At 39.8% G+C, this 14,582-nt stretch overlaps 2 protein-coding genes across 5 annotated transcripts; one reads left to right on the top strand and one right to left on the bottom strand.

Moving 5' to 3' along the window:
- The first annotated feature begins 377 nt into the window (after positions 1-377).
- Positions 378-5,685, top strand: LOC143139222 (uncharacterized). Of its 2 annotated transcripts, XM_076299826.1 has the most exons (6): positions 378-590; positions 2,609-3,518; positions 3,773-3,869; positions 3,972-4,082; positions 4,330-4,496; positions 4,636-5,685. In XM_076299826.1, the coding sequence occupies exons 2-6, from the start codon at positions 2,611-2,613 to the stop codon at positions 5,396-5,398; spliced, it is 2,046 nt and encodes a 681-aa protein (XP_076155941.1). In that variant the 5' UTR covers positions 378-590; positions 2,609-2,610; the 3' UTR covers positions 5,399-5,685. The 2 variants fall into 2 exon arrangements, with proteins under 2 accessions (XP_076155941.1, XP_076155940.1); XM_076299825.1 differs by having other exon boundaries at positions 378-3,518.
- Positions 5,686-8,956: 3,271 nt separating this feature from the next.
- On the bottom strand, positions 8,957-13,822 carry LOC143139223 (uncharacterized). Of its 3 annotated transcripts, XM_076299828.1 has the most exons (11): positions 13,583-13,822; positions 12,355-12,382; positions 12,179-12,264; positions 11,851-11,883; positions 11,637-11,726; positions 11,459-11,524; positions 11,273-11,361; positions 10,992-11,094; positions 10,642-10,756; positions 10,125-10,177; positions 8,957-9,277 (listed from the first exon to the last, which is right to left on the bottom strand). In XM_076299828.1, exons 2-11 carry the CDS (start codon positions 12,359-12,361, stop codon positions 9,242-9,244), a joined length of 678 nt encoding a protein of 225 aa, XP_076155943.1. In that variant the 5' UTR covers positions 12,362-12,382; positions 13,583-13,822; the 3' UTR covers positions 8,957-9,241. The 3 variants fall into 3 exon arrangements, with proteins under 3 accessions (XP_076155943.1, XP_076155942.1, XP_076155944.1); XM_076299827.1 differs by having other exon boundaries at positions 12,355-13,822; XM_076299829.1 differs by lacking the exon at positions 10,125-10,177 and having other exon boundaries at positions 12,355-13,822.
- Positions 13,823-14,582: the final 760 nt, after the last annotated feature.

A 14,582-nucleotide genomic window follows, 5' to 3' on the forward strand; every position in this document is an offset into this window, starting at 1 on the left:
ACAAGGGTGAGCGTGGACGCAGAAAGTTGGCCGACAGGTGGGGGTCCACCCCATATATTGTTGTCGCTGCCGATCCCAGGTGCCATACATACCGTGTCAAGAACACAAGTAATGGACAGGAGAAGGTTGTTCATCACAATTTACTTCTCTTGGCTAACTTTCTGCCAATTGAGATGGACAATGAAGAAGGTGACACAACCCTCAGTGAGTCATATGAGTCAAGGAATGACCAGGAAGACTTACCTTCAGAGGATTCCAATGTTGCGAAGATTGACAAGACAGATTGGACCGCCAGTTGGGTGGCAGAGGCCTCTGCATCCAATGGGCCTCCAAAGAGTTCATTCATACAGGATGCAGGATCTGATATCACCAAGTAACTAACAGTCCAGGATCAATAACGAAGTTATTTGCCCTGGATTAACATTACAACCAACCAATCAGTGGCAAGTTTGGATTGTGATGTCATTAAAAGTGCGACGTGAAGGTGAAAAAAACAGGCTCCCGCCAATTTCAAATTTCAGAGCTACTAGCCGTGCATCGCAGACAAGTGGATTCTTCACTGTGTGATTCTTTACAATCGTGCCTTACAGGTAAGATAGCCTATTTCCAAGAGTTTTAAGCACTAATTTGGGGGGCATGGGTTGCATTTGTAATGGGGGGAAGTGTAATGTCTGACATTAGGTTATATGATGTCAAAACCATTATAGAGTTAATGTGTCTAAAAACAATCTAATAATGATATCTAGCATAACTAGGTAGTGTGCTAGCTGTTATACAATTGGAAAAAATTGAGTTACCAAGTCTGATATTGATAAGAAATAAAATATTAGTGCCCAGTTATATCTCTTAACATGATGGAATGTCTGTCATTAGGCTGTAAGCACTTTGATCCTATGAAAAACAGGCTACCTAGCATGACCAGCTAGTGCAATAGCAGACTTGTGGTGGTATGAACTAGCCTAAAGGTAGCTTACTACTAAAATGTTCAAGCTAAGCCAGTGTGAGTCTGTAGACATGTTTGCATAAATAACATTACAGACAAAACTCCTTAGCAATGTGTGTTTTAATCAAACGTTATGGCATTAGCAACGCATATATGCATATGCGATGCTACAATTAGCTGCAAGTCTCCTGCCTCACATGAAAGTGGTGGTGTTGGGGGGCAATTTATTTCTGACAGACAGAAATGCCACACCTTCATTGATAGCAGTGGAGGTGATGAAAGTGAATTTGAATTGAAACAGATAAGCAATTAAAAATAAAGCGTTAGTCCAGGGGGCATCACAGAATCACATTTATCCTGTGGTATCGCAAAATGTTAGCCCAGGACCATCACAGAGTGACATTCATCCTGGACTGTTGTTTATTGTTAGTCCTGGACAATCACAGCCACAGTCATTCTATGCTGTCATTAAGTGTTGATCCAGGACCATCACAGCATTACATTGATCCTGGACTGTTGTTTATTGTTAGTCCTGGACAATCACAGCCACAGTTATTCTATGCTGTCATTAAGTGTTGATCCAGGACCATCACAGAGTGACATTCATCCTGGACTATTGTTTATTGTTAGTCCTGGACAATTACAGCCACAGTTATTCTATGCTGTCATTAAGTGTTGATCCAGGACCATCACAGCATTACATTGATCCTGGACTGTTGTTTATTGTTAGTCCTGGACAATCACAGCCACAGTTATTCTATGCTGTCATTACGTGTTGATCCAGGGCCATCTCAGAGTGACATTAATCCTGGACTGTTGTTTATTGTTAGTCCTGGACAATTACAGCCACAGTTATTCTATGCTGTCATTAAGTGTTGATCCAGGACCACCAGCATTACATTTATCCTGGACTGTCATAGAGCGTTTGTAAAGTCAAGGTCATTTTTATTCTTGACCTTCGTGCAAGATTATGCACCGTTATGCCATATTTTTACCTTCATGAAGGCAATTTGATGGTAAACAAACTTGTCATAGGCGAATTGTTCACCTAGCATAGCTGTACAGCATAGGCCTAGTGGGTCCCTACCGAGAAACCAGCTGTGCAACTTCCAAAACCAGTGCCCCGCCAAATCTAGCAAGAATCGTAAAACATACCTTGTCAGTATATAGAGCTCTTTGGAGATAGTTTTTGCCTGTAGTTAATCCTTCACCTCCACAACAAAAGCATTTGCATTGTGTAGGGAGGGATATATGTCGGAAGAACTTTGCTATTTACAGTAGCAGAGTAACATATAAATGCATTGTGACTCTAGAGGGAACTATACAGTCTGTAAAGATACCTAAACCTGAATAGTGTACATTTAAGTGGTAGCCCAGGACAATCACAGCATTACAGTCCCAGAGTAATTGCTGCCATTAAATCATAACTCTGGCATTATGCGATCTATAGCCCTGTTGTTCAAGGTCACAAGTGCTGTCTATATAGCAAAAACTACATTTTTCCAGCACCTAAAGCTAACCTATCAGGGCACTTGGCTTAAGTTTGGTTAATTTCAAATGCCCAGTTAGGTTAGTTTTAGCTGCTGGGTTATTTATTAACTGTATAATGGAAAGTATTGTGAGTAAAGTCTGTGGAGGTTAAAAGCATGTGTTATTTTCTTTCAGAGATGGAGGATATTATTAAAAAAGCAGTTATCAATGAAGAGAAAGGAAAAGGTGGATCCAGGAAAGCTAAACTAGATGTTTGTGTCATACCACGTCAACAGAAAGATATTCATACCATTGTAATGGGCAAACTGAAAAACCTGGATGGACAATACAGCACATTCAATTGCACCTCAAAGAAAGACCAGGAAAAAAATTATTTCAAATTTAATTGTCTTCGGTTTGGACATCCAAAGCCGAAAAGTTACCGATCTGTAGGCTGCAAGGCTTATGTCTCATTCAAAGTCAGCACTTATTGGGAAGGTTACACAGTAATTGTACAGCGTGTATATGACCACCATACTAACCATAGCACCAGCGATCCTGGGGATGTACACTCAAACTGTATGGCCCCTGAGCTGAAAATTAAAATAGAAGAGCTCCTTTCCCTTGGAACAAAACCAGACATAATATTAACCGAGTGTCACAAGTGGGCCAGAAATCAAGGACACAGTAACGTTCATGATAGAATGTACTTTGTCACTCCACGTGATATTGACAATGTGAGAACAACTGTCACGAGAAGGAAACACTTCAATTCTAATGACAACCAGAGTGTTGAATGTTTATTGACTGGGGCAATGCAAGAGCATGTGTTATTTTACCAGCCATACACGTCATATCAGGAGCTGATTATTCTTCTTCAGACACCGATGATGAAGTCAAACTTAGATAAATATGGAAAGCAGCTTGTGTTTGTGGACACCACTCACTGTGTCAATCAGTATGACTTTCCTCTGCTCACACTCCTTGTAAGGGATGATCATGGACGAGGAGTTCCGGTGGCATATGCCATTGTTAGCAACGAATGCCAAAACACTCTGGAGAAAGCTCTTGCACAACTGAGGAAGCAGTTCTTGTGCCCTCCAAGGTAAACCGAAATCAGTGTTTTGTTTTATGTGTGCATGTTGCAATTGTGTGACGGTTCTCGTGTCAATGACCTGGCTCATGCCTCTCTAGTATCTTTACTAATCTAAAAACGTAAGCCTGTTGGGCACATCTTTACATTGGCTGTGTATGGTGTCCAAGTTCATTTTTTTTTTTAATTTATACTGTATTGGAACCTACACCCCCACCATGCACTGAGTTTTGGTCACACCCATTTTGCCATAACCTTCCTTTTAGGGCATTCATGGTTGACAAGGACTATGCTGAAATCAATGCATTATCAAGTACTTTCCCAGAGTCTGCCATCCTTTTGTGCTGGTATCACGTCTTGCAGGTAGATCATTTTTAAGTCCACTGCATATTGCAATAGCTTTTCTTTACACTCTCAGATTTAGTCAGTGTCCTCCATTGTTTAATTGTTTCCCTTAATCAACAGGCAGTTGAAAGATGGCTATCCAAAACGGACTCTAGTGTGCATGGACCCTCCAATGTTAAGATCAGAGATTGCATAATATCTTTTTTTTGCAAACTCAAGGCTTGTAAAACTGTAAGTGTATTGTAAGTAGGTCTGTGCATGCGTGGACTTGATAATATAGGCATTACTATGGTGAAGTAGGCTATAGCGATATGTTGTGAGTTGAAATTCTAGGCATGTTTTAGGTGTACTGTACATAGCTTATTTGTAGTATTTTGACATATCTTCATCATGTTACAGCATACTACATCCACTAATGTATTTGAAAATGATGTGATTCATGTACCATGTAAACTTGTGTTTTTCATATTTCTTGGAGGTTGCTGAATACAAAGCCACATCAGAGAAGTTCTGTCATGAATTTAAACAGTACCCAGCTGTGTGCCATTACTTCAAAAGGCACTGGGAGGATATTGGGCACATGTGGTCAAATTATGGACGTTGCTTCAACCACTTGGATTCGGAAACGAATAATGTGATTGAACGGTAAAAATGTCATTTTTGCCCAACCTTACATGCTATACATACTAAGTTATTAGCCATACATATCCTACTGTGTATTTAACAGGTGTCTAGCATTGATAGCAATCAGTATAATTATTGTTTTATAAATATTGTTCTTCAGATTTTTCCACAGGCTGAAGTACCAGTTTCTCGGCGGCTCCAGAAACAGGCGCATCGATGACCTCATTCAAGTGCTTCTGGGAAAAGCTGAGGATTACTTTACAATCATCCAAAATTTGCAATTTGCTGGACGTATAAAGAATAAATGCACATTCATTCATTGTACTTCACCAGAAAAAAACAGAGGATTTGATCAAAGTAATTCTGACACTCTGTATGTCCCATTGCCAACCACTGGAAGCACTACAATTGGCAATCTAATCACAGAGAAATCAGTGCAAAGTCATTCAGACAGTGCAGATGTCCCTGGGCCAACCATATGTAGCACTAGTACTATGGATAATCTAAACACAGATAAATTGGTGCAAAGCAATTCAGACAGTGCAGGAGTTTCTGTGCCAACCATGGGGAGCAGTACTACTGAGTTGACAAGTGTTGAAAAATTAATGAATGTCACGCGGATTGTTAGCTGTTGGACAAACATTCCCAATCGCATTGAAGATATGATAGACAGACTACATAGCCATGTTGTACAGGCAGAGAGTCAAGGTCACATCAATGTCCCATATCCCATTAATGTTGTTGACAGAACCCTTAAAATCAGACCATTATTTCCAAGTCGAAAAGGTACTATGGGTTCAGGCACTTTGTCTTGCAAAGCTGAAACACCAGCGAAGACAGTGGAAACCCCTGATTACCCTCTCAAAAAGCGATTGAGAAGCTCAACATTTAAACATAAACGCCTCAGATTCTCTAAGCAGTAATGGGGGTCAGGGCAATTCTAAACCAAACCCTTGTAGTGCAACAGGCAAAAGATACTGTCTAATGCTCTTACAGTATAATTATGTGTGCATATTGATGATATGTGATGAAAGACTGTCTCCGCTGTTACTTGTAGCGGATGTTGCCCAGATCCGGGCCTGATCTGACCTCAGGGGTGTATAATAAAACAAGAGTTGGTTAAGCTATGAACTCTGTTATGACGGTGAAGTTGGTTCTGATTCTGTATGAGATTAAAAATTGTTTGATTCAGTATAACATGAATGAGAGTACTAATAAAGCATGTGTCTAGAACACAAATTATCGTGCGTGTTCTGTGTCATCTTTACACCCCCCAACACACACACCATTACACCCCACACAACCAGTAGGCGTAAGTCATTTAGAGAATGTCAGAAGGAAGTAGGTACATAATTGACTAATCTTTATGGAGAATACGGGGGGGGGGGGGGGGCTTGTTTCCTTTCAGTCTATGGAAAAAAGTGACTGCATGTAGAACGCACATTATTAAATAATAGATTGCGCCTGCGCCAGCTGACATGACTCACAGCAGATATGAAATTTTGTCTGCATTGGCTATGGTGCAAATTCCCTTACTATTCATTAAATTGAACATTATGACTGACCATATAAATCACTATATGTTTCCTTAATAAACCATTGTAGGCATACATTTAAAAACTCATATCACACAATTTGGTTAATTAGATTTTCTGTAGGCTAGCCTAACCATTATACCATACCCCCTCCCTACACACACTATTTCATCACACCCCATTATTATTACTTATACCGGTAATTCCGTTGGAGTAGCACGACAATGAACTACTTGAACTGATTAGACAGTGTTATTGTGTGTTCAATTTGCCCATACATGTAAATGTATGAAATTATTTAAAAAAAAGAAACTCAGAATGAAGAATATGTTTTTATTTAGAAACTAAAAAGTCTGCATCATGAACAACAACGACATCATTCTGTTTAGTATTTTTATTTTTTTACATTTTGGGACTAAACATTCAATTGATCCAATTTCGCGCACAGCACGGAAAGAACATGGACCAGTGCAGCTGGTCCGAACTAATGGGTCTCTAAACTAAAAGCAGAGTCGCAATCGTACATTTTGGCGTTTTGGATCATCTTCATCAGAGTCTGTCTGTGAAAAAAAAACATCAATCACAGCAAAACAACAAATTATTATAAGACCTACGGTATGGCATATGGTTTAAAACTAGGGCTGTGAATCGATTAAAAAATAAACTAAATCACATGCATCCATTTTTGGCTATTACATATTTTACATATTTAGACATATTTTAAAAACAATTTTGGCAGACGAGTCAATCAATGAAAAGCCAAACTAACATTATACACTTTTCTACAACTCAATGACTGAACTGAAGTGATATTAATTTGGCTACCCCAGCATCATTAACAGCTCAATCAGCACACTAGGCCTCCTTTCTGCATATCTGCAAACTGTAGTTAAAAATATTGGTGTCCTAGTTGATAGTTCTTTCAATTTTAGTAAACTAGTGAGCAGTGTGGTGAAGGGCCGCTTTTATCATCTAAGAACTTTAGCTAAGCTCAAACCTTTTTTTTTAATATCACAACAATCACAAAAAACAATTATCCATGCTTTTATCACATCCCGCCTTGTAAATGTAAATCAGGTTTGGCATCAGTGTAGTGCCTAGAATCAGATTTTTAGCATGATAAATGCAAATGACTGAAGTTTCCATTCACTGTCAAAGATTAGTTTAGGTTAGATTCAACTTCATTGCCATTGATTGTGAAGAGTACAAGTACAAAGACAACAAAATGCAGTTTGCGTCTAACCAGAGGTGCAAATAAGCAGAAAAGTGCAATGTGATGATATACAGTACAGACAGGTGCATTGAGGTGATACTTCAGACTTGACGAACTATAATACTGTGATTGGATCATAATACTTACTTTGTTTTGTCTGCCATGTCTTCAGTGACACCCTGACAGATGTCAGCTGAATTGACATTGTGGACCAGGCTCCCTGCAAACCCATCCGCCAAGTCCATGGCCTCTCCCTCTGTAAGACAGCTAAAATTGTCGTTTTTGTTTTCTTTTTTGGTGGCTGCTGCAGTACCACTGGAGGCAGGTTTGCCCTTCTTCCCTAGAAAGAGAATGAAATTGAAAATTGTAAGGACTCTATTTCTTTTTGAATCTATAGCTTAAAAGTAAAAAAAGAGTCCCTATCTTTGTAGGATTTGGCAGCACAGTGGTAATTTGAAGAAGCTTGTTGGAGCCATTTTGGGTTGAATTTAGTTAAACCACATCTTGTTTTATATAGTGCGGTCTAAATTGGGTCAGGTACACTGTTTCTTGAAAAAAAAAAATAGTTAAACAATATCAAGAGGGGGTTGAATAATTTCACTGGCAACTGTATAGTGGGTTGAGGCAGCCGTGGCCTACTGGTTAGCGCTTCGGACTTGGAACCGGAGGGTTGCCTGTTCGAACCCCGATCAGTAGGCACGGCTGAAGTGCCCTTGAGCAAGGCACCTAACCCCTCACTGTTCCACGAGCCACTGTTGTTGCAGGCAGCTCACTGCACCGGGATTAGTGTGTGGTTCACGGTGTGCGGAGAGTGTTTCACTAATTCACAGATTGGGATAAATGCAGAGACCAAATTTCCCTCACAGGATCACAAGAGTATATATACTTATACTTACTTATCCTCAATGTGATTAGGAATATAAATTGGCACTACAGACATTTCATGAAAACCTACCCCAATAAGACTCCTGAAGACATTGGCCGACATGTTTTCACCTTTAATTCTTCGCTGTATTTCCGCCGGAGTCATTTTGTACATTTTTTTTTTGGCCCCCGTGACCGCTAGGCGACCAGGGACTGCAATACTGCCTTGCTCCTCCTTTTCCTGGGCCAGTCTCTGGCCGTCCTCCTTTTCCTGGGCCAGTCCCTGTTCTTCTTCCTCCTTTTCCTGGACCTGTCCCTGTTCTTTTTCCTCCTTTTCCTGGACCTGTCCCTGTTCTTCTTCCTCCTTTTCCTGGACCTGTCCCTGTTCTTCTTCCTCCATTTCCTGGACCCTGCCCTGGTCTTCGTCCTTGCTGTCACTGCCCTCAAGGTTTCCCTTTCCCTGATCTTCTCCCCCTTCATCTCCTAACATATCTTCCTTCCTCCTTCCTTTCCTTCCTTCTTCTTCCATGTCTTCTCCCCATATACTCCCAAAAATCTGTCCCTTGTCTGCTAAATTTTTTCTGATCTCTGAAGTATAAAGATGAATGTAAGTGCTCTGTAGCATTTTAGAATCATGAATTCAAGTTCAGTACAACTAAGTTCACAATCAGTTCACATGCAGTTATCAATCATCTGTTAATGTTAAAAAAGTTTTATACTAAGTAAAATTAGAGTGATAAATTGTTGAACAGAATATGTACTCACCTTTACAATAGGCGCAAATAGGACACACTTTTGTTGCACAGCGTGCATGCCTGTAGGCAGCACAGCCATCACAGTTGACCTTAAATGGAAAGAAAGTTGTCAAATACTAATAAAGTTACACTTTAAGGATTAAGGTTTTTAAATTTAGGAAGGTGTGTTAATTGTCATTCCTACATGGTGTACATCAGGGGTCTTCAATTGGCGGGCCGCGGTCTGGGTCCGGACCCGGACCCTGACGTGATCCTATCCGGACCATATTGAGATTTTCACTACAGATTTTCACAGCTGCGCTAAATGTTTCGTAGGCTATAACACAGTGGTCTCCAACACAGTGCCCGCGGGCACCAGGTAGCCCGCAGAACGGCTATGAGGCGCCCCCAGCGCACCTTCTAAAAATAGCCATCAGGTCCCCTGCAGATCACGCTCTAAAAACACATTGTGAAGTTTTCAATAGATATTCTAGACCAGAACCATTTTAAGAATGTACAGTATGTAGCCACACATCTGTAACATTAAATTGATATTGGTGATACCTTACAAAAAACATTTAAAGTTGTTGATGGATGGGTTCAAGGAACCAGCTGTGGAATATCCCTCCTTGTCTCAGCTTAAATCTTATTTCAAGTTCACGTTAAGATCTTAAAATAGCTCAGGCTACTCTGTTTTACTCCCAATAGCCGGATATATAGACAGAGACTTTCTAATAAAGAGACACAGCACTCAGAAAATCCTCTATAGAAATGCATTGGGTTAGTCTGTCTACACATATCCCACCCCTTCCGCGGCAAAACGTGGACATGTGAATACATTGAGCCAATCATGTGGTGTGTTGTGAAGACATTGTGCCAATCATGTGTTGTGATCTCGCAGCTGGAGCAAAGTTGGTGTTGTGAAGCCATGCGCATTTCTGCCGAATAGATGCCCGATAAGTCCCCAAAAAGCATTGAGATATCGCCGCCGAGTGGAGGGACTTGCCTAAAAGGACTTTGATATAGATAGATAAATAAAAAAGATAGATAGATAGATAGATAGATAGACAGATAGCCTATACAGGCATGTTAATCATTCAAATATTATGATGCTCCGGGCCATTGCTTGAGGAGGGCTTAAGTAATTGAATACCCCTGGTGTACATGAAGGGACGAAATAAGGGTACTCGAAGCAAAGTGAGGACGGAGAATAGGTCAAACAAATGATAGTTACACTCAAACATGATTTTTAAACTGCCCCAATAAAGATTATTCCCATAAATGGTTACATGGTATACTTCACCTTTGTTTCAGATCGCATTATCCGCCGGCAGTCGCTGCACTTTTGTGTCCTGTCTACAGATGAAATTAATTTAAAGTTAATACATAGAAACCATGCTGATGGTTAACCAATTTCATGTATACCATAAATTAACATGATTTGTATTCAGGGTTTCTTCCTCATCCTGTGTGTACTCACATCATCAGAATGTGTTGGTGGTAAAGCATAGTGGGCATTACAAAAAAAAAGGTTATTTTTAGGCCTTTATAGTCCTAAAAGCGAAGGTGGAAGTCAAAGGTGGAAGTAAATAGCCTATAGCAAACTTATTTGGTGTCATTTGAATCATCTTTTTATGCACATTAAGAATATCAGGTGTCAGTGCCCAAATATTCGACAGAGCTACATAGAACAGAACAGATGTGGAATACAGTTACAAACTCGACTTTTGCCGCAGTGGGACTTTAAGTAAAAGCATAAACAAATCTATCCCATTTACTATGTATACTATGTATAATGTTAGATAACTGAAATACTTTACCTAATGACCTGAAAAGATCATGGCACAGCTGTGCTCGTATTTCGGACATCTCCCATCCAAAGTCCTTCACAATGCCCTGCTCAACTGCCCCACCATGTAAGAGCGCTTGTGCATACTGGGGAATGAAGAACAAAGTGGCCTAAAGATTAGAGAAATAAGCTTGTGACCAAAACCTTCTCCAGCAGACATGCTAAATGTTCCGGAAGATTGAACTGTACTTATAAGTAGCTTCCAGGTTTGAATATGTACAGTATGTGATGAGGGCACTGAAGAAATATAGTGAGTGCTATGTTGACAAAAATAATCACTGATTTAGTGCAACAATGCAATGCAATATCAACAAAAATTACCAGAATGACATGGACACCACAAGAGTGTCCATCTGTCTGCATTGGATGCTGGACATTAACAATCTCCCAGGGCCCATCACAGCCCCTCGCTGCAGCAAATGAGCTGGTCAGAATGGAGAAAAGATAATGAGGTAGTTATTTTGTATAGATTCAAGGAGTTATAACTGTAACTCGGCTACCACAGAAGGTGCATCATAGTTAGGAACTATGCATTAGGGAAATGGACCCCAGTATAGTGTTAATCAGGTAAAAAATAGGTTGCCACTGTTTGCGGATTTTACCTCCAGTTGTTCAGGATATCCTGTTCCTTGGCTTTGGACTCTCCAAGGGAGTTCATATAAACTACAATTCTCCGTTCTATGCCTGCATACTAGAGCAGAGAACATTGTGAGTTTTACAGATTCCAAATTTCAACAGTTTTTATGCACGGAAAGCATGTGAAAAAGAGCAAGCAGCAGAGCACTTACAAAAAGAGTCCAATGATTGCTGTTCTCCAGCATGGCTCCCACGACATACTTCTGGAAGATGTTCATCTAACAGGAGAGAAAGAAGAAGTTAAAAACGTCAAAATTTAAATGACCACAATAGGTATAGTAAGCCCAAGTCTGCTGACCTACTGCACATTAAGAAAATACACACACACACCTTCAAAAAGTAGGAGTTTCTGGCTCTAGAAGAACCCTCCGAGATTTTGGTCATTATGTGGCTTGGTACATGAATGGTACCTGGAGAGTCCTGCGTCAAACAAAAACACAGAAATAGTGAGATTACATTTAAAAACTTAGCCAAAGTATATTATCACATCCTGCATCTGCCTCATGAGTACTGATAATTAAATGCTCAGTATTAATAATAATACCTTGCAGAGCAGAAAAAGGAAAGAATCGATCACCTGTTGAAGAAACATAGTTAGATCAATTCAAATTCCTGCATGCATTCCAATGATTTTCTTTCAAATTACTCTTTGAACCCAAAATTTGCTGTACATTGTTTGCTGAACAGCACTAGTAGGTTAATAGGCAAATTCTACCATGCCCCCCCCCTCCAGCTTTTAATGTTGTATTTACATATTTTTTCAAAAAGTAAAAGTAGCAATTTATCTGGTTTTAAAACTTAAAATCATATGTGACATAATTTCCATGCATCTACATTAACATATAGACACATGGCTGAAAATTAGTTGGAACCTCATCTGAAATATATGCGTCCTCGAAAAGATTCTTCAGACTAGACACATAGATAGTGTGAGGTCCAACCGTTCCAACAAGGTTATCTAATAAAAAGGAAAAGGATATCTTTAATTTGACATAATTTGAAATAAACTAATGATGACACTTTTTATCACGCAGCCTTTCACACTTACCAGGCATCCTGAAAGGTTTCCCAGTTTTCTGAAACATAGATTCAAATGATTAAAATAAGGTGTGGACAAAGTAAGGATGAATGTCACTGTCATATGTGGGCCCAGGCTAAACATAATGCTGGTGGTCCTGGATCAACACTTAATGACAGCATAGAATAACTGCGGCTGTGATTGTCCAGGACTAACAATAAACAACAGTCCAGGATGAATGTCACTCTGTGATGGTCCTGGATCAACACTTAATGACAGCATAGAAAAACTGTGGCTGTGATTGTCCAGGACTAACAATAAACAACAGTCCAGGATGAATGTCACTCTGTGATGGTCCTGGATCAACACTTAATGACAGCATAGAATAACTGTGGTTGTGATTGTCCAGGACTAACAATAAACAACAGTCCAGGATGAATGTCACTCTGTGATGGTCCTGGATCAACACTTAATGACAGCATAGAAAAACTGTGGCTGTGATTGTCCAGGACTAACAATAAACAACAGTCCAGGATGAATGTCACTCTGTGATGGTCCTGGGCTAACATTTTGCGATACCACAAGATAAATGTGATTCTGTGATGCTCCTGGACTAACGCTTTATTTTTTATTGCTAATCCGTTTCAATTCAAATTCACTTTCATCACCTCCACTGCTATCAATGAAGGTGTGATATTTCTGTCTGTCAGAAATAAATTGCCCCCCAACACCACCACTTTCATGTGAGGCGGGAGACTTGCAGCTAATTGTAGCATCGCGTGCATGCGTTGCTAATGCCATAAAGTTTGATTAAAACACACATTGCTAAGGAGTTTTGTCTGTAATATTATTTATGCAAACATGTCTACAGACTCACACTGGCTATTAGCTTGAACATTTTAGTAGTAGGCTAAGCTACCTTTAGGCTAGTTCATACCACCACAAGTCTGCTATTGCACTAGCTGGTCATGCTAGGTAGCCTGTTTTTCATAGGATCAAAGTGCTTAGCCTACAGCCTAATGACAGGCATTCCATCATGTTAAGAGATATAACTGGGCACTAATATTTTTTTTCGTATCAATATCAGACTTGGTAGCTCAACCTTTTCCAAATTTAGAACAGCTAACACACTACCTAGTTATGCTAGATATCATTATTAGATTGTTTTTAGACACATTAACTCTATAATGGTTTTGAAAACGTTCAAGAGGCAAATAATCGTTTTGAGTGCTTAAAACTCTTGGAAATAGGCTCTTACCTGTAAGGCACGATTGTAAAGAATCAAGAATCACACAGTGAAGAATCCACTTGTCTGCGATGCACGGCTAGTAGCTCTGAAATGTGAAATTGGCGGGAGCCTGTTTTTTTCACCTTCACGTCGCACTTTTAATCACATCACAATCCAAACTTGCCACTTATTGGTTGGTTGTAATGTTAATCCAGGGCAAATAACTTCGTTATTGATCCTGGACTGTTAGTTACTTGGTGATATCAGATCGTGCCATACAGGATATAGACTTAACTGTGCAGTTGAATACAGAGGAAAATGGGAGTGATTCTCATTCACCCTGTGTACCTGCCAGTCAAAGTGAAGACCAGAGATCTGAGATTTCTATGCAGCTCTCTAGTATTGTAAGTTCCCCAAGTAGTAGAGCTAGTGTAGTTAAGACTCGACTGGGTAGAGTAGTTAAACCAGTGAATCGGCTGATTCAGAACATGACACAACACTATGCTCAGCACACAAACAGTTCGGTTCGTAGTTTGGCAAGAGCTTTAATGTCATGAATACATTGCACACACATACTGACACACTGATCAAAGATTGAGTGATAATGTTTTTTTTATTATTGATTCATGCCAAGTCAAGATACAGTAGTCATTCTGAGATGTTTTAGGTAGTGTATATGGCACTCCTGTAGCAAGTACATCATAGGGGGTCTGCGCAGCCTTCTATGGTCACTTTCCCTTTGAGTTGGGTAACACACGTGTTGCAGTATGCTGTGTAGTATACTTTGTCTCGTAGTACTGACACAGGGGTTTAGTATGCTTGATTTGCAGTGATACTGACACAGGTTTTTAGTATGCTTGATTTGCTGTAGTACTGACACAGGGTTTTTAGTATGCTTGATTTGCAGTGGTACTGACACAAGTTTTTAGTATGCTTGATTTGCAGTGATATTTTGGTGAAGTTCAGAGGGGAGTATGTAGCAAAGGCATAATTTAGTGTAAATAAAGTTTTGTCTCTTTAGTGAACTTCC

This window comes from Alosa pseudoharengus, unplaced genomic scaffold (genome assembly GCF_046254945.1).
Source record: "Alosa pseudoharengus isolate Yale_2024_CS ecotype anadromous, Long Island Sound unplaced genomic scaffold, YU_APseudo_1.1 YU_APseudo_1.1_scf_22, whole genome shotgun sequence".
In the NCBI taxonomy this organism is placed as follows: Eukaryota; Metazoa; Chordata; class Actinopteri; order Clupeiformes; family Clupeidae; genus Alosa; species Alosa pseudoharengus.